This window comes from Apodemus sylvaticus, chromosome 1 (assembly GCF_947179515.1).
Source record: "Apodemus sylvaticus chromosome 1, mApoSyl1.1, whole genome shotgun sequence".
Lineage (NCBI taxonomy): Eukaryota > Metazoa > Chordata > Mammalia > Rodentia > Muridae > Apodemus > Apodemus sylvaticus.
In genome coordinates this window covers 207,328,833-207,346,460 of record NC_067472.1, presented here as the reverse complement: position 1 = coordinate 207,346,460, position 17,628 = coordinate 207,328,833, and the positions used below count along the sequence as shown (strand labels likewise).

The following is a 17,628-nucleotide window of genomic DNA, read 5'->3' as shown; positions in this document are numbered from 1 at the left end:
CAAACCAACAAACAAAAAGATATTAAACACTGGGCCTTCCTTGATCAGAAAGAACTTGGTCTCGGCCCCGCCCCATCCGTTCTCTTTCAGCCCCGGCTCTCTTCCAGGTTTACCCAGGTTGGTCAAAGCTGCTCGACAGTTACAGGTGGCACCCAACGTAGGGCCGGACACAGAGAGACCAACTGAGGGAACGCAGTCTTTGGCGGAGCTCCGGCGGAGCTCCACAGAAAACCGAAGAAGTTATGTCTCCTGCATGTTACTAAACTACATACAGCATTAACGTTAGCGCTATAAATTCCAAGATTGTTGATTACAAGGGTACGAAGAAGGTAAGGGCTAGATTAGATCAGTATTGGCCCAACACTGATGTCAGCTAGGGTGTGACAGCGCAAGGGGACAGCAAATTTATAAGCAATTGTCCGCTGTCTAAAACTGCATCAGGAGAGAGGAGGAGAGCTCATAATAAAATAAAATAAAATAAAATAAAATAAAATACAGCACTTGGGAGGCAGAGGCAGGTGGATTTCTGAGTTCGGGGCCAGCCTGGTCTACAGAGTGAGTTCCAGGACAGCCAGGGCTACACAGAGAAACCCTGTCTTGGAAAAAACCAAAAATAAAAAAATAAAAATAAAAATAAAATAAAATAACTCTCTTGCCCTTATGCTCTTGTCCCCCTGTTCCCCCTCCCCTCCCCCATTCTTCTCCCCTCTTTCCACGAGGTCATGGCCAGCTCTTTTTTTTCTCTCTTTACTTCTCTAAATCTTTTTCTTTCCTATTTCTCTATAGTAAAACTTTGAAACTACAAAAAATTAAATTAAATTATTAAATTAAATGAGTAAAAAACAAAAAACAGCAAAAAAAACAGATCTTAGAAACATGAGAGTGAATATATATATATATATATATATATATATATATATATATATATTTGGGGGGGTTGGATTTTTTCGAGACCCCCCCCCCGAAAAAAAAGCTCTCCTAGGTACAGGAGGAAAATCAGGAGATGTCCTGGTCCTCCCTGACCCTTGCTGGAGACATTCTTAGTACCGGTTACTTCACGTTCTCATCCCTCTCTATGCATCCTCAGTTTGTTTCTTTCTTTGTTTGTTTCTTAGAGACAGGCTCTCTCGATGTAACCTTGGCTTTCCTGGAACTCACTCTGTAGACCAGGCTGGCCCCGAACTCATGGAGAGATTCCCCTGCCTCTTCCTCCCAAGTGCTGAGACTAAAGGTGTGAGCCAGCACCGCCCACCTCTGCCTGGCCGTCCTGATGGCCTGGCTGAGTCCTATCTGCAGCCCTCATTGGGACGTCAGTCAGTCAGTCAGTCAGTCAGTCGCTAATTTCTTCCCATCCTCCTGCCTCACCCTCCAGAGTGGCTGGGAGGACAGGCCTGAAACACCGGGCTAGCCTTCACCACTTTGCTTTGTTTGATGATGGCTCTTGACATTGATCCTGGGGTTTGGAGTGACAGGAGATGCTTCTGAGAGGGGCTGCGACCCAGCTTTGCACAGCCTCTCTACCCGGTCAGATTGTCCACATCGACAGGGTTTCTCTGTGTAGCCCTGGCTGTCCTGGAACTCACTCTGTAGACCAGGCTGGCCTCGAACTCAGAAATCCACCTGCCTCTGCCTCCCAAGTGCTGGGATTACAGGCGTGCGCCACCACCGCCCAGCTCACCCGTTTCACACTTAATTCCTTCTTGGAGGAACATCCCAGTCAGTCTGCCCTGTTAGTGGCTGGAGGTCACTGGACAGTGAGAGAGGGGCCCAGGAGGAGCTACAGGCAGAACAACTCCGTCCCCGTGAGGCCCTGAGCAAACACACTGTTCCAAATTAGTCCCACTAATGACAACAGCAAACACTGATCAGGCCTTCGTGTCAGACGCTGCATTTAATGACCTCGAGAAGCATCTCATTTAATACAGTAAAAGCAGGGCCGTGCCAGTGCCTCTGAACTTGACCCACACTCGTAAATGCACTGTCACAGCTGCAGGGCAGTGGTAGCGCACGCCTTTTATCCCAGCACTTGGGAGGCAGAGGCAGGCGGATATCTGAGTTCAAGGCCAGCCTGGTCTACAGAGTGAGTTCCAGGAGGGCCAGGGCTAAACAGAGAAACCCAATGTCAGGGGTAAAAAGAACTACACTTTTTTTTGTTTGTTTGTTTGTTTTTTTGAGACAGGGTTTCTCTGTATAGCTCCGGCTGTCCTGGAACTCACTCTGTAGACCAGGCTGCCCTCGACCTCAGAAATCCGCCTGCCTCTGCCTCCCAAGTGCTGGGATTAAAGAACTACACTTTTGTATCTGCTGTGCATCCACTGGTTTGCTGGTCTGTGGTAGGATCTCAAGCATCCTAGGTGTGACTCAAATCCCCAGTGTAGCTGTCAATGGCCTTACCCTACTCAGCCTCGAAAGGGCTGGGATTACAGGCAAACTCTGTCATGTCTGCTGAGGACCAAAACCATGGCTTACACACGCCAGGCAAGCACCCTGCTAGCTGAACTGTGTCCTCAGCGTATTCATGTGGGAGGTTTTAATTAATTAATTTATTTTGTATACATGTTGTGCTGGGGACGAACCCCAGGACCTCGCGTTTGCTAGGCAAGTGTTCTGTCTTTGAACCATGGTCTCCCCGTGCCTTATACTCTCCACCCTCCCATCTCTGTAGCCCCAGGGCTGGGATCACAGGTCTGGGCCACCACATCCCATGAAAGGTTTACTCAGACTTATCGAACGTGTCTCCAAAGGGAAAGAGGGTGCTCTATTGCCTATCAGTGTTCATCAATGAGTGTGAGCCGGTGAGATAGGAGGCTAGGGGTGGGGCTTGTCTGCATCCACAGCTGCAGTGGTGCCCCCCACTCCCATGCCCTGTGGCCTGTACCAGACCAAAGAACCACAAAACCTTGGGAGAACGGGCAAAAAAGGAAGGAAGGAGGTGGGGGGGGTGTCTAAATCCACAGCCTCGGGTATTCAAAAGAGTTCTCTCGTGAGATTCTGACCTCTGATTTGCTCAGAAATCTAACTTCCTGCTCCTGGGAAAGTCACGTTTGAGAACCTGTCACATATCCCCCTCTCTTCTTTTCCTCTTTCGGTTATTACTTTCTTTCTTCCTTCCTTCCTTCCTTCCTTCCTTCCTTCCTTCCTTCCTTCCTTCCTTCCTTCCTTCCCTCCTTCCTCCCTCTCTCTCTCTCTCTTCCTTTTTTGTAGATTATTCTGTGACAGGATTTTTTTTTTTTTCTATGTAGCTGTCTGGCCTAGAAGCTGCTGTATAGATAAGGCTTACTCCAGATTCACAGAGATCTTCCCGCCTCTGCCACAAGTGTTGAGATTAAGGGCATGTGCCACCATACCTAACTACTTTTATTTGTTTATTTTTTTCTCTCGGGGCTGGAGAGATGGCTTAGCCTTTAAGAGCACTGACTGCTCTTTCGAAGGTCCTGAGTTCCCAGCAACCATATGGTGGCTCACAGCCATCTGTAATGAGATCTGATGCTTTCTTCTGGCGTGTCCAAAGACAGTTACAGTGTACTAACATATAATAATAAATATATCTTTGGGCCGGAGCAAGCAGAGGTCCTGAGTTCAATTCCCAGCAACCACATGATGCCTCTTAACCATCTGTACAGCTACAGTGCACTCATATACATAAAATGTATAAATACATCTTTAAAAAATTTCTCAAGCCGGGCGGTGGTGGCACACGCCTGTAATCCCAGCACTCTGGGAGGCAGAGGCAGGTGGATTTCTGAGTTCGAGGCCAGCCTGGTCTACAGAGTGAGTTCCAGGATAGCCAGGGCTATACAGAGAAACCCTGTCTCGAAAAAACCAAATCCAAAAAAAAAAAAAACCAAAAAAAAAAAATTTCTCATACAATATGTTTTAATCATATTCTTTATATGAATACACTGTAGCTGTCTTCAGACACATCAGAAGAAGGCATCGGATCCCATTACAGATGGTTGTGACCCGCCATGTGGTTGCTGGGAATTGAACTCAGGACCTCTAGAAGAGCAGCCAGTGTTCTTAACCACTGAGGCATCTCTCCAGCTCTTGATCATATACATTCCTGCCCCTCCCTCAGTTCCTCCCAGATTCTGGCCATCTGTCTACCCCCCAAACTTCATGTTCTTTCTCTCTCTGTCTTAGCAAAACACCCCCCCCAAACCAAAAATCAAACAGAAAACCATAACCAAACCAAACCAAACCAAACCAAAACTCAGGAAAAAGCACATAAGAAAAAACAAAACAAAACAAAAAAAACAAATAAAAAAACCCGTGCAGTCTGTTTTGGGTTGACTAACTGCTGGTGCGTGTGTTGGGGAGGGGGCCTTGAGACCTGTCCTGGAGCATGTAAGGCCAGTGACACTCCTGTCCTGGAGTAAGGCCAGTGACACTGCACTGGAGAGAGCTGATTGTCCCTCACCCCAGAAGGAATTGGTTACAATAGCTTCTGGGCTAGAGGTGGGACCTTGTGTCCTACCAACTCAGTGCCCAGAGTTTGTCTGTTTTGATCCTGTGCGGGTGATGTGTGTGCGTGCACACAGGCGGTGCCACCTCCCTGTTGTGTCCGGAAGACACTTTTCTTGGAGTCATCTGCCACCTCTGGTAACCTTTCCACCTCCTCTTCTGCATGGATCCCTGAACTCAGAGGAAAACATCCAGCTTAAGGCTGAGTGTCCCAAGGTCTCCCACTGTCTGCAGATTGTCCACTTGTGGGTTATTTTATACTTTAGTGCGTGTGTATGTATGTGTGTGAGTGTGAGAGGTGGGGGGTGCGAACACAGATGTAGGTCTCTAAGGAGGCCAGAGGAGTCAGATTCCCTGGTGCAAGGGTTACACCCCGTGGCCATTGGGAGGCACCTGATGTAGGTTCTGGGAATGGAACCACAGGTCCTTGGGAAGGCGGTAAGCACTCTCAGTCACTCAGCTCTTCCAAGCAAGCACTTGGAAAAAGTTCTTTGAAAAAGATCACTTACTGTGCTCAAAAGTGGGCCTGGAACTCACTTTGTAACTCAGAAAGACCTTGCAACCAACCTCCAGTTTCACCTTCCGGAAGTGCTGGGAAGGCCGGTGTAAGTGGTCGTGGGTTTTTTGGTTTGTTTGTTTGTTTTACAATTGTTTTTCTCACATTTCACACCTGGCCCAGTGCTGAGTGCCCATAGGTAAGTCATATACTCGGTAAGGTGGCAGTTTGGGTGAGACACAGACAGTCTGTCCGGTATGGTGGAGAGGTATCTGAGGCTTGGGGGGAGGAAGGGTCACTGTTTCAGAAGGGAAAGGAAATGACTTGTAGAAAAGGGAAAGGAAACAGAAACAGCAGACAGGATGAAATAGGGTGCAGGGGGCTGCCCGGGCATGTCCGTGCCAGGAGCTCAGGGCTGCCTCTTCCCCACGTGTCCAGTGCCAGACTGGTATCACCCTGGGGCCCGGCGTTTATGTTTATGAGTGTAACGCCACCGAGCCACTGCGCGGGAACCTGTCCCAGGAGTGACTTTGCGAGCACAGGTCGGGGCTCAGTTTCTTCTGTATGTGACTGGTGTGTTTAGTAGGGTCAGCTAGCGCAATCTCGTGGGTGTGCCTTGCCAGCTCTTGCGGGTGTCAGCCTGGGGGTGCTATTCGGATCGAAGTGTGTGTCCTTCTGAACCTGCCGGGACGTTGTTCTGAGAAGGGATCAGCTTGAGTGTCGTCCGAATGCCCTAGGCATCTGGGGACACTGGTTTGTGAGTCTGAGCCTGCTTGAATATTGTTTGTGCAACTATGTGTGGGGTTGTCACACATAGTTGTGTGTGACCCTGTGAGCCAGTCAGGAAGATAATCTGAATGTCTGGGGATGTGTGAGCTTGTGTGCCCAGGCCCTTGTCACAGTGTGTGTCTGTGCCTCTGGTTTGACTCTGTCCTGTGGCTCAGTCAGCAGTGACTCGGGGCACCCTGGTGTTCCAGTCCGTTACTCTGAGAATACTCCTCGGGTGTGGGTGTGGGTCCCAGTCAGTGTGTCAGTGTGTCAAGCGTGTGTCTGGACACCCTAGGTCTGGGCTGTCCCCATGGGGCTCCTCCTGCCCCGGACCAGGCCTCGCCCCGCCCCTCTGGCTGCCGGGAAACCCCCCGCTCAGAGGTAGGGGGTGCGGTGCCCGCTTGCAAGCCCCGACTTGTCCCCGGCCGCGGGCGGAGCCCTGGCGTCACGCGGGGGCGGGGCGTGGGAGCCAGCGAGAGGCGGGGTGGGGCGGGGCGGCCGCCGAGCGAGCGGGGCCAGGGGATCTGCCGGGAGGCCTGAGACGAGGCACAGAGCCACATGCGAGCGGGGCGCCCAGGAGGCGGCGGCGACACCAGCGAGCAAGCAGCAGCGGTGATCGGGACGCAGACACGAACGGACCAGAAGCAGCAGCAGCAGCAGCAGCAGCCACTGCAGTTAGAGCAGCAGCAAGGAGCTTCAATAGCAACCCATTCGGCCGGCGAGCCCTCCAGAAGGCAGCCGCCTGCCACCCCATCGCCTCCTTCCTCCGTCGTGTTCATGCCCCCGGGGTGAGTGAGCACCCGGATCCCCGAAGCTGCTTGCGAGTGGTCAGGCCGGGAGGGCTCCCTGGAGGAGGTGACGGGGTGCACGGGCAGAGAGGGCAGTCGCCTTGCATTCCCGCAGCTTGTGCCCCAGCTTTCATCACTGGGACTAAAAGCTGGGCCAGGCAGACGGGAAGGAAGCACCTGGGACTTGGGGCGCCCCGTCTGGGCGCACAGGTGCCACAGCGGTCTGGCGGGTTTGTTTACAAACAATGGGGTTCGGGCTCGCCCGCGCCCCCTGGTGGCTAGTGAGACCGGGGAGGAGCGTGGCTCCGGACTCGCTCGGGTCCCCCGAGTCCCACCACGGGAGGGCTGGGGTGGGAGGTGGCACCGAGGATCGGCCACACCCAGCGCGCGCGCCCGCCGGGGGCGGCGACAGGGGGCGGCGGAGGCTGTGGCTCCCGCGGGCGGGGGCTGCGCCCCAGCAACAGCCGGTTATTGGCCCCGCGCGCGCTGGGCGGGCGGGGCGGGCGCACGTGGCGGCGTGGGGGGGGCTGTGACAGCAGAGGGGCGGCGGGGACCGCGCGTGCTGGGCTGTGGATCTGCAGGTGTCTCGCCTGGGTGTGTGTGCTCGTGTCTGGCTCCCGAGTTTTTATCCCTACACCGAGATGTTGGCGTTTGTCACCCGGAGGGGTGTCTGCGTGAGTCCTTGGCTGCGTGTCTGCGGGGTGGGGTGCACCTGTCCGCTTACGGGTGTGGGTGGCCACCCCTCCCACAACCAGAGTTGTATACGTGTGCTCTTAAGGGGTGAATAGGGGATCTGTTTGGTAGTGCTGGTGGTGGTGATGGTGCGGACGACAGGGGTGGGGTGGGGGACTTAAGCTGTGTTTGTGTGTCGCTTGAGTGAGCTGTGTTGCTGTGCAGGGGTCTCGCCCGAGTGTGCGCTGTGTGTGTGTGTGTGTGTGTGTGTGTGTGTGTGTGTATGCTATGCGCGCGCGCGCGCTGTCTCTGGGTGTCTCCAAGACAAGCATCTGCTGCACCCAGCTTTTGGGATGGGATGCCACCCAGTGCCTGATCGCTCCCTGGGTGACTTCTGAGAGGCACAAGGCACGCTGAGCACGAAGGGCTTTGGGGGTGGGAGTGGGGGATCTAGTGGGTTCAGTGCCAGTCCCTCTTTCTGCATGGTGTGTGTGTGTGTGTGTGTGTGAGTTTTGGGTCTGAGGGGTTTGTCTCTGTGATCTGTGGTTCCTGTGTCATGTGGCGCTCTCTCTCTGTAGTGTTTATACCAGTCACGTGAGGCCAGTGTTTTCTGTCTCTGCATTAGGTGTGTGTGCTGCTAGGCTGTGTGTGTGTGTGCTGGGCTGTGTGTGTGTGTGCTGGGCTGTGTGTGTGTGTGCTGGGCTGTGTGTGTGTGTGCTGGGCTGTGTGTGTGTGTGCTGGGCTGTGTGTGTGTGTTTTCTGGGTCTGACAGTTGGCTCTGGTGTATTGGGGCTGAGAGGAGAGGCTGGACCGATGGCTTCTACCAGCTGTGCCTGGTGCCTCCCCATGTGGCTGGCCGGCCCGCGAGGGGGTGATGTATCTGGTTATGAAGCTGTGTGTCTGTGTGTCCCGGGAGCTCAAAGCTGGAGGCAGGGTGCACATTCAGGTGTGTTTTGAGATGAAAGCGCTGTGCTAAGGTAGAGTAGGGGTGTCTTGTATCTTTGGGTTGTCTGTGTGTATGCAGGAGAAATACGTTGAAGTCTCAAGTCTGTTGTGCTTGCGTGTGTGACCGCTGCATTGTGGGTGGGTGAGCGCGGGCATGTCAGCAATGGGTCAGTGTGAGACTGGTGTGAATATGCGTGGAGGGCTCTGGGTGGCTGTGTGCGCCTGGCTCAGTGTGTCCCCATGTGTTTCTGAGTGAGCCACCGCACTGGGGGGCGGGAGGGGCCGTGAAGTTGGACACTTCTCTGAGTTCACTGCTGTCTTCCCATTGCACACACACGCTTTCTCAGACAGCACTGTGTATCCGGGGAGCCCCAGCACCCCTGCCGCGCTCTCCTCTGTTGAGAAAGTTCTCCCTGGCCCAAGCCCTGAGAGTCCTAGGCAGTTTTCCTGGGGCTTTGCTACAAGCCCCAGACGCAGTCTGTGCGCCCATCGCCATGTGTCCCGGCCACGCTATCCCTGGGGTCGTCCCCTCCTGGGTGTGAGTGACCACCAGGCGGGGCGTCTGCGAGATGGGGTCCTGCGCCCCCCCTGCAGTCGCCCCACTGACCTCCCGCCGTGTCCCGCAGGCTCCAGGGAGCGCCATGGCCCGCGCACGCCAGGAGGGCAGCTCTCCGGAGCCCGTAGAGGGCCTTGCCCGCGACAGCCCGCGTCCCTTCCCGCTCGGCCGCCTGATGCCCTCCGCTGTGTCCTGCGGCCTCTGCGAGCCCGGCCTGCCCGCCGCCCCTGCTGCCCCTGCCTTGCTGCCGGCCGCCTACCTCTGCGCCCCCACCGCCCCACCTGCCGTCACCGCCGCCCTGGGGGCCCCCCGCTGGCCTGGGGGTCACCGCAGCCGGCCCCGAGGCCCGCGCCCGGACGGTGAGTGCCCGCCCCGCACCCGGGGAAGCTGAAGCCGGAGTGGTGCTGAGTGGGGCCACCGGGAGGGTGTGGCCAGTGTGGTCTTTGTGTAGCAAGAACCAGGAAGACCGAGTAGGAGCCATGGATGGAGGGGCCGGGTCGAGTGGGAAGTCCCTCTTGGAATCTGACTGCAGTCCCCCGAGTTGCAGCCCACGTCCCTTCCCGGGCCTCGGGCAACAGCTGTTTCTCAACTCCCCTCCCCCAGCCCGGGTCCCTGGGCGCCCCCACCCCCCATGAGGATTGCAGTGGGAAGGAGTGTGGCCAGTGGGAGGACTGTCACCTCAGGACTTTGGGGAGGGGTCGGAGGCCTTACCCTTTCATTTGAATCTCTTTGGCACTGGCGGGGATTAGTCGGCAGTCCCCGGGGAGGAAGGAGAGGGGGAGGGGCCATTGTGTTGGGAAAGTCCCCTTCGGGGAGAGGGTGAGGCTCGGGGAGGGAAGGGTTAAAGGTCCCTCGCCTGATGGGCTGTTAACCCTGTGGTGCCCGGCTACGGGGACTGACCACCTGGGTTTCCCTTTGCATCCGCCCCCCACCTCCCCACACCGTCTGCTGAGCCCAGAGGTTAAAGGGAGAAAAACTTTCCAACTTTCCCTGCGTTTCAGGACTAGATTCAGAGAGACGGAAACTGAGGCCCAGGACTAGTGTGACAGGGCCGAGGGGCAAGGATGAGCGCCAGAGGGGGTGGGGCGCAAAGTCTAACCCAGTACCCCTGCCACCCCCACCCAAACCCTATTCCTCTTGGGTTAGCCCTAGTCTGGCCTTCTGGTCATCAGGCCAATGCCACATCCGGGGGTGTGGCCTCGCTGTGGTTGGGCAGGAGTGAGCTGGAGACCTAAGGGTAGTAACTGGGTGGGGTCAGTGGCGTATCCCCGTGTGACCTTGGTCACTTCTCTGGGTGGGGCCTCAGTTTCCCCATCTGTCAAATAGAATAGGCTAGATTTGACCCTGTATTAGATAGGACAGGGGTACTTAGGTCGGATAAGTTGAGGGACTTCCACATTGATAGGAGCTTTAGTGGATAACTGACTATTCAGGTGATCCCAGAGCCGCTTCCTCAAGACCCCTTTCCAGGGCCTACAGGGAAGAGTGGGAAATAGGGAATTTCTATAGCTGAGCGGAGAAGCAGAGGAGAAAGCACACTGTAGCTACCTAGGTGACTCCGGGACGCCTCCGGGCAGACTGGGTGGATGGTGACCACGCCCCTCTCCCCTCTCCCAGGTCCTCAGCCCTCGCTGTCACCAGCCCAGCAGCACCTAGAGTCGCCCGTGCCCAGCGCCCCGGAGGCCCTGGCGGGAGGCCCCACCCAAGCCGCCCCGGGAGTGCGTGTGGAGGAGGAGGAGTGGGCCCGGGAGATCGGGGCCCAGCTGCGGCGGATGGCGGACGACCTCAACGCGCAGTACGAGCGGCGGGTGAGTGCCGGGCGGCGGGCAGATGGGGAGGGGGCCGCACGCCCCGCCAGATGTGCCGCAGCTGCCGGCCCGGCCCAGCGCGCGCGAGGTCGCGCCAGGGACAAGCAGATGGGGGTGTGGGGGAAGGAATCGGCTGGATGCTGGGATCCGGTGTGGGCCAGATCCGGATCGGAGCCCCAGGCAGGGTCGGGAACGGTGCTTGCTCGGAGCCCGCGGTCGCGGGGACTGAGGGCGGCGCTCCGCGCGGCGGCTCCTATATCCCGGGCTATTTATAGCGGGTGAGTCAGCAACGCGCCGCGCCCGCCCCGCCCGCCCCCGCCGAGCTGCGCCCCGCAGCGCCTCCCGCTGGCTGCCTCGCGCCCGCACCTCCCTGGGCCGGGCCCGCCACTTGGTCCCCCTAGGTCGGAGCCCCCCATGCAACCCCCAGAGCCCTGTGCCCGCCCCTAGCGCTGTGCACTCTGCACATGGTCCTTGCATTGTTTGCTGAGAGAGAGAGAGAGAGAGAGAGAGAGAGAGAGAGAGAGAGAGAGAGAGAGAGAGAGAGAGAGAGAGCACTGATGTTGGATGGGTACAGGTCCCTCACTCAGTTCCTGGCCCTGGCCCCTGCCTTTGGTAAAGCGGAAGTCCTCCCAGCCGCACTCTCTCCCTGCAGGTGTTTTTTGCACCCACTACGTGCACAGCCAGGGGCGTGGTTTTTAGCTCCCATTCTGGCTCTGGCGAGCCTTCTCCTAACTAAGGCTTTCCAAAGTCCTCCGCGTCCTTTTCTGGTTACCACTGAGCACATCCTAGAGACTAGCCAAGTAGCCTGGCCTGGTGGCTTCCTGTAATCCCACCTGCTCAGGGAGGGAGGGGGAAAGTTCAAAGTCAACCCCGGGCAAGCTAGTGATACCCGGCTTCAGACATGAGGAGCCTTTGAGGTGGCTCAGAGGATAACGGTGCATGCTACAGAGACTGATGGACTGAGTTCGATTCCCCAGGGCCCACATAGTGAAAGACAGTCTAATTCTACATAGTGACCTCTAACCCCCACATGTGGTGCACACACAACCTCCCTCCCTCCATTCCTCTCTCTCTCTCTCTCTCTCTCTCTCTCTCTCTCTCTCTCTCTCACACACACACACACACACACACACACACTAGTTTTTAGTTTTCTTTTGGTTTTGTTCTTTTAGAATTTAGGGGTTCTGTGGGTGGGGCGCTTGACTAGAAGAGAGACGCTGAGCCTTAGGTCTGGGGGTCAAGGTCATCCTCAAACACATTTTCAGTTCTAGGACAGCCTGAGCTACACGAGATCATGTCTCAAAAACAAAAAGCATTTTTCTTCTTTTCTTTTGGTTTCTCTGTGTGGTCCTGGCTGCCCTGCAACTCACTCTGTAGACCAGGCTGGCCAGAAACTCAGAGGTTACCCCTTCGCCCACAACCTCCACCCAAGGGCTGGGCTAAAAGCTTCCACTCAGCTGGGGCTCTTTTTTTTTTTTTTTAAAGCACCTGCCTGGAATCCACCTGTGAGTGGCAAAAGGTGTGGCTTAGCAGGAGTCATTGTCCAGCACGATTCTTCTACCCTCTTTTCTAAGAGACAACCATCTCTGGCCCGTGTGCTGTTGTCTCCACAGTGAACCCCCAGGGCCCTGTGCTCCCCTAACATGCTGACTAAGTATACTGACAGTGAACTCACCAGGTGGCATCGGCCACCTCACCCAACTGCAAGGAGGAGGAGGGCACAGGAGGCCTGGGCTAGCTCTGGGCATGCGCTCCAATGGGGTCACTAGCCTGACATCTTCCAAGCGGATGCCTTCACAACCAAGAGAGTGAGCGGGGTGAATCTGCTTGGCTATGTAACCAGTGGAGGACCAACAAAAGCCCCCCCCTCTCTCAACACTGGCTGTCCTAGAACTCTCTCAGGAGACCACCATGCTAGCCTTGAACTCTCAGAGATCTGCCTGCCTCTGCCTCCCAAGTTTTAAGATTAAAGACTTGAGCTACCACCACACCAGCTTTCTTTCTTTCTTCCTTTTCTTCCATTCTTTTCTTTCTTTTTCTTTCTCTTAGACTGACTTTATTTTTATTTTTATTTTATTTTATTTTTTATTATTATTATTATTATTATTATTATTATTATTATTTTTTTTTTTTTTGGTTTCTCTGTGTAGCCCTGGCTGTCCTGGAGCTCACTCTGTAGATCAGGCTGGCCTCAAACTCAGAAATCCACCTGCCTCTGCCTCCCAAGTGCTGGGATTACAGGCGAGCACCACCACCGCCCTGCCAGCTTTGAACTTTCTGTCTTCCTGCCTCGGCCTCCTGAGTCGCAGGGGATTACAGGCCTGTGCCATCATAGGGACTCTAGATGCTGAATCACTCTTTTTCTCTGCCACCGGGAAGAGAACAAGGGTTTCCATGAAGCCAGCATTGCCAAGAGTCCCCCTCCCTCAGGCTTGCCGGGATGGGATGGGATGGCGGTGCTGTTCTCAACCCTCCTCCTGGGTTGTTTGAGAACTGAGAAAGCTGCGGGGCCACTCCTTACTCTCTGAAGTCCCAACAGTCATTTGGTTGGTTGATTTGGTTCTTCCAGTCAGGAGCCTGTGCTCTAGCACACATTTAGTGAGGTGTGCTAAGATTAGGAGTTCGAGACAGCATGCCCATCTCTCGCCGTGAATGTGCTGCATTTCAGCCCACCCCCACCCCCCACCCCCCGAGAGCCCTTGCGATTTGTAGGGTATCTGCGCCAGGCCCTGTGCTATGGCGATTCTGCCCCTGCCCCTCCCACCTGTTCTGGGACAGGGTGCCCTGGTGAGTGAGGGACGGAAAGACAGCGGGTAAGAGGGCTGCGCTCAGTTTTGGGACTGATCTCGAACCCGCACATTTTGCTCGCTGACCGACCGTCTGCGGGTCCAAGCTAATTCCCACTTCTTTCTCTCCCCAGAGACAAGAAGAGCAGCACCGACACCGACCGTCGCCCTGGAGGGTCATGTACAATCTCTTCATGGGACTCCTTCCCTTACCCAGGAATCCTGGAGCCCCCGAAATGGAGCCAAACTAGGTGCCTACGCCCGCCCGGGGGACGTCGGAGACTTGGGGGGCAGGACCCCCTCCGCTTTCTGACACCCTGGCCAGCGCGGGGGACTTTTTCTGCACCATGTAGCATACTGGACTGCCAGCCTTGCTTGTCCCAGGGGCAGGCGAGGGAAGCCACTCGAGCCCTGGCAGCCTGGGTGCACTGATGGAGATGCGGACATGGGGGACCCTGGCCTCCCGAAAGCCAGGGAAGGGAGGGCTGAAGGACTCATGGTGACCGAGGGGGTGGGGACCGAGCCGCCCGCCTCTGCCGCCCACCACCATCTCAGGAAAGGCTGCTGGTGCTGGCTGCCCGTTCCAGCTGCAGGGGGGACGCTGGGGGTGTCCCCAGTGCGCCTTCACTTTGGGCCTGGCCTCAGGCCCCTGGTGCTTCCCCCCCTCCTCCTGAGGAGGGGGCCTGTGAAGAGCATATGAGCCAAACCTGACCACTAGCCTCCTGGAGCCAGAGAATGGGGGGCAGTGAAGGCCTTCTCAACCCAGTGCCCAGCCATCTTCCCTGAGCCGCCGGCGGGCGGCGACCGATGCCTGCCTCACCTTCATTGGGGGTGTCCAGGAGGGGTCCAGACTGTGAATCCTGTGCTCTGCCCGGGACCACCCCCCAACCCCATCCATCCCATTGCATAGGTTTAGAGAGAGCACGTGTGACCACTGGCATTCATTTGGGGGGTGGGAGATATTGGCGGAAGCCACCCCAGCCTTAGTCCCCAGGGCAAAGCGCTGGGGAGGAAGATGGGGCGTCAGGGAGGGGGGAAGTCTCAGAAGAGGGAGGAGTCTGGGAGCGGGGAGGGACGGCCCAGCCTGTAAGATACTGTACATGCACTGCTGTAGATATACCGGAATGAATTTTCTGTACATGTTTGGTTAATTTTTTTTGTACATGATTTTTGTATGTTTCCTTTTCAATAAAATCAGATTGAACAGTGGACACTCTTTTTGTCAGCTTTACCAGCGGCAGGGAGGGCAGCTGGCACTCCCTCTGAGGACATGAAGGGAACCGGGACTTGGGCTCTCAAGGGGCAGTCCTACTAGAGGCTGGACTGGTGGCACAGGCCTGTCACAGCTGCTGAGAAGGCCTGAGCAACTAAGTGAGACCCAGCCTCAAGAAATGGGGAGGGGACAGCTGGAGAGATGGCTCAGCAGTTAAGAGCACGGGCTGTTCTTCAAGAGGATACGCACTCAGTTCCCAGCGCCCACGCAGCAGCTCACACTCTGTAACTCAAGTTCCAGGAGATCCATCGCTCCTGGCCATGTGGGTACTAGGCATGTGTATAGTTCCCATTACATGCGACAAAAACAAAAACCCCAAAACACAAATATGCACACAAAATAAGTAAAGGGGCTGGAGAGATGGCTCAGTGGTTAAGAGTACCGGCTGTTTGCTCTTCCGAAGGTCCGGAGTTCAAATCCCAGCAACCACATGGCTTCTCACAACTATGTATAATGTTATCCGATGCCCTCTTCTGGCCTGCAGGCATTCATGTAGATACAGCCCTCACATACAATTAATTAAAAAAAAATAATTCCATTTATTTATTTATTACTTTTTTGTTTTTTGTTTTTTTTGGATTTGGTTTTTTCTTTCTTTTGTTTTGTTTTGTTTTGTTTGAGACAGGGTTTCTCTGTGTAGCCCTGGCTGACCTGGAACTCATTCTGTAGACCAGGCTGGCCTCGAACTCAGAAATCTGCCTGCCTCTGCCTCCGAGAGTGCTGGGATTACAGGTGTGTGCCACCAACTCCTGGCAACAAAGTAATTTTTAAAAAGTAGTAGAAAGACTGGGAATATTGCTCAAGTGAGTCCCCGCCTGGAATCCCTCAGCGAGCGAAGGACTGGGGTCCAGCTCAGTGGTAGAGCCCCTACCTATCAGCATCAGGGAGTGTGGCTCCACAGAGCACAAGACCTGGGTACTTACTTATACCAAGAGGAAAAAAGGAAGGCAGGAGGAGAGAGGCAGACAAGTTGTAGGCACACAGAGCTGGCTGCTGCTGTGTGGCCTTAAGAGGGCAAGCAAACAGAGGCTCTACTACTTTATGCGTATTTGTTCCATCAGGAATGAAAGTGTAATTAAGCTTGAGATTTACTGTATGAATGAATGCATAGCTTATAGCTTAGAAGCCACTGTTTCGAGAGCTTGAGTTACAGATTGTGAGCTCTGTCCTGCATGACATGGGGTCTAGACTGGCTCTGCCTGCGATCAGCCTCAGGTTGCTTCTGTGGCCGGAAGGGCACCTTGTGCTAAGATCAAAACTAGACTTCCCTGGCACCATTTTCCTCGGGCCAAGCATACAGCCAGCTCTCAATGCCGAGCACAGCCTCTGAGCCCACCACGCATTATTTTGAGAAAGGAGTTTTCCGCTACTAACATCCTGAGAATTGGCCCAGTGCTGTCCTTGAACCCTCTCAAGTGACATCTTTGTAATGACTCCAGGGAGAGGCAGATATGAACTGTATCCCTTCCTGGTGGCCAATGACAGTGAAGGCAACTCAGGGGACATGGGTGGGTCTTCTAGAGGGCTGTGGGCATACAGGAGAGGAAGCTGATGCAGTCATATCCACTGCTCTCCTGAGCATCCTCACGAGGAGAATGTATTCGCATTCAAGAGTTCAACGGTACTGTGCACACAACACTTGTGTTCACAGGCTCACAAAAGTGACAAGCCCAGGGCGTGCTGTGGTGGCACACACACCTTTAATCCCAGCAGAGGCAGGCAGATCTCTGTGAAGAGTCCAGCCTGGTCTACAGAGCAAGTTCCAGGACATCCATGGCTACATAGAGAAACTTTGGGGGCAGGGGGAAGTGCCAAGTCTGATCTAGTCATAGGGACAATACAATTGCCTTCCTTGTTTCTGGACTGTGTGACCAGTCTGAAAATGCCATGTGACAAGTTCAGATAAAGACGTTTGCCACAAGGCACGAGAACCTGAGTTCAGCCCCAGCCCCAGATTACAGGAGAGGACTATTCCCTACAAGCTGTCCTCTGACCTCCACAGAAGCACTGTGTCTTTAAAACTATTGTTCCTTTTAATATTTTTAATATCTTTATTCAGTTTGATTAAATTTCATAAGTATTGTATGGGCCAGATTGCAAACACAAACACATGTCTGAAATTCCAGTGCTTGGGAAGTGGGTGGCGGTGGGGGGATGGGGGATGAGGGGTGGAGGCAGGAGGATCAGGAGTCCGTGGTCAGTCCAGGGATAGGTGAGACCTTGTATTAGGTAATTCCTTGTTGCTGCCGCCAAAATATTTGCTAACAAGAAGCGTTGTTGTCTGGGACTGGAGAAAACAACAGCACTCATTGTTTTTGGAGGGGACTTGGGTCCAGTTCCCAGCACCTACCTACAGGGAAGCTCATAACCATCTGCAACTCCAGTTCCAGGGGATCTGATGTCCTCTGTGAACTGGACACACGTGGTGCCCAGACAAACCTATAGTGGGCAAAACATGGAGACACAAAAATGAATTTTGTCTTTAGGTTTATTTAATTTTATTTTTTTAAAGATTTACTTATTATTGTATTTATGTGAGTACAATGTCACTGTCTTCAGACACACCAGAAGAGGGCATCGGATCTCATTACGGATAGTCGTGAATCACCGTGTGGTTGCTGGGATTTGAACTCAGGACCTTTGGAAGAGTAGTCAGTGTTGTTAACTGTCAAGCCATCTCTCCAGCTCTAGATTTATTTATTTATTTATTTATTTATTTATTTATTTATTTGGTTTTTTCGAGACAGGGTTTCTCTGTGTGGCCCTGGCTGTCCTGGAACTCACTCTGTAGACCAGGCTGGCTTCCAACTCAGAAATCCGCCTGCCTCTGCCTCCCAAGTGCTGGGATTACAGGTGTGCGCCACCACTGCCTGGCCATGACTTATTTATTTTATGTGTATGAGTACACTGTCACTGTCTTCAGACACCAGAAGAGGGCATTGGATCCCCAGGTGGTTGTGAGCCACCATGTGGTTGCTGGGATTTGAACTCAGGACCTTCAGAAGAACAGTCAGTGCTCTTAACCACTGAGCCATCTCTCCAGCCCACAAAAATGAATTTTAAAACAGGAAA

The 17,628-nt window shown here is 54.5% G+C and overlaps 1 protein-coding gene across 6 annotated transcripts; it reads left to right on the top strand.

Annotated features, from left to right (window-relative positions):
* The first annotated feature begins 5,339 nt into the window (after nt 1–5,339).
* On the top strand, nt 5,340–14,492 carry Bbc3 (BCL2 binding component 3). 6 transcript variants are annotated; one of them, XM_052172194.1, is made up of 4 exons: nt 5,340–5,502; nt 8,760–9,048; nt 10,307–10,497; nt 13,418–14,492. In XM_052172194.1, the coding sequence occupies exons 2-4, from the start codon at nt 8,775–8,777 to the stop codon at nt 13,532–13,534; spliced, it is 582 nt and encodes a 193-aa protein (XP_052028154.1). In that variant the 5' UTR covers nt 5,340–5,502; nt 8,760–8,774; the 3' UTR covers nt 13,535–14,492. The 6 variants fall into 6 exon arrangements, with proteins under 6 accessions (XP_052028154.1, XP_052028153.1, XP_052028156.1 ...); XM_052172193.1 differs by lacking the exon at nt 5,340–5,502 and adding an exon at nt 5,915–6,516; XM_052172196.1 differs by lacking the exon at nt 5,340–5,502 and adding an exon at nt 7,061–7,110.
* The last annotated feature ends 3,136 nt before the right edge of the window (nt 14,493–17,628 follow it).

Bases quoted from the DNA above. Each gene is read 5' to 3' on its own strand.
- Bbc3 (XM_052172192.1), top strand. From the start codon at position 7,158: ATGTTGGCGTTTGTCACCCGGAGGGGTGTCTGC. The intron at 9,049-10,306 runs GTGAGTGCCCGC...CCCCTCTCCCAG, and splicing joins CCGAGGCCCGCGCCCGGACG to GTCCTCAGCCCTCGCTGTCA. The intron at 10,498-13,417 runs GTGAGTGCCGGG...TTCTCTCCCCAG, and splicing joins ACGCGCAGTACGAGCGGCGG to AGACAAGAAGAGCAGCACCG.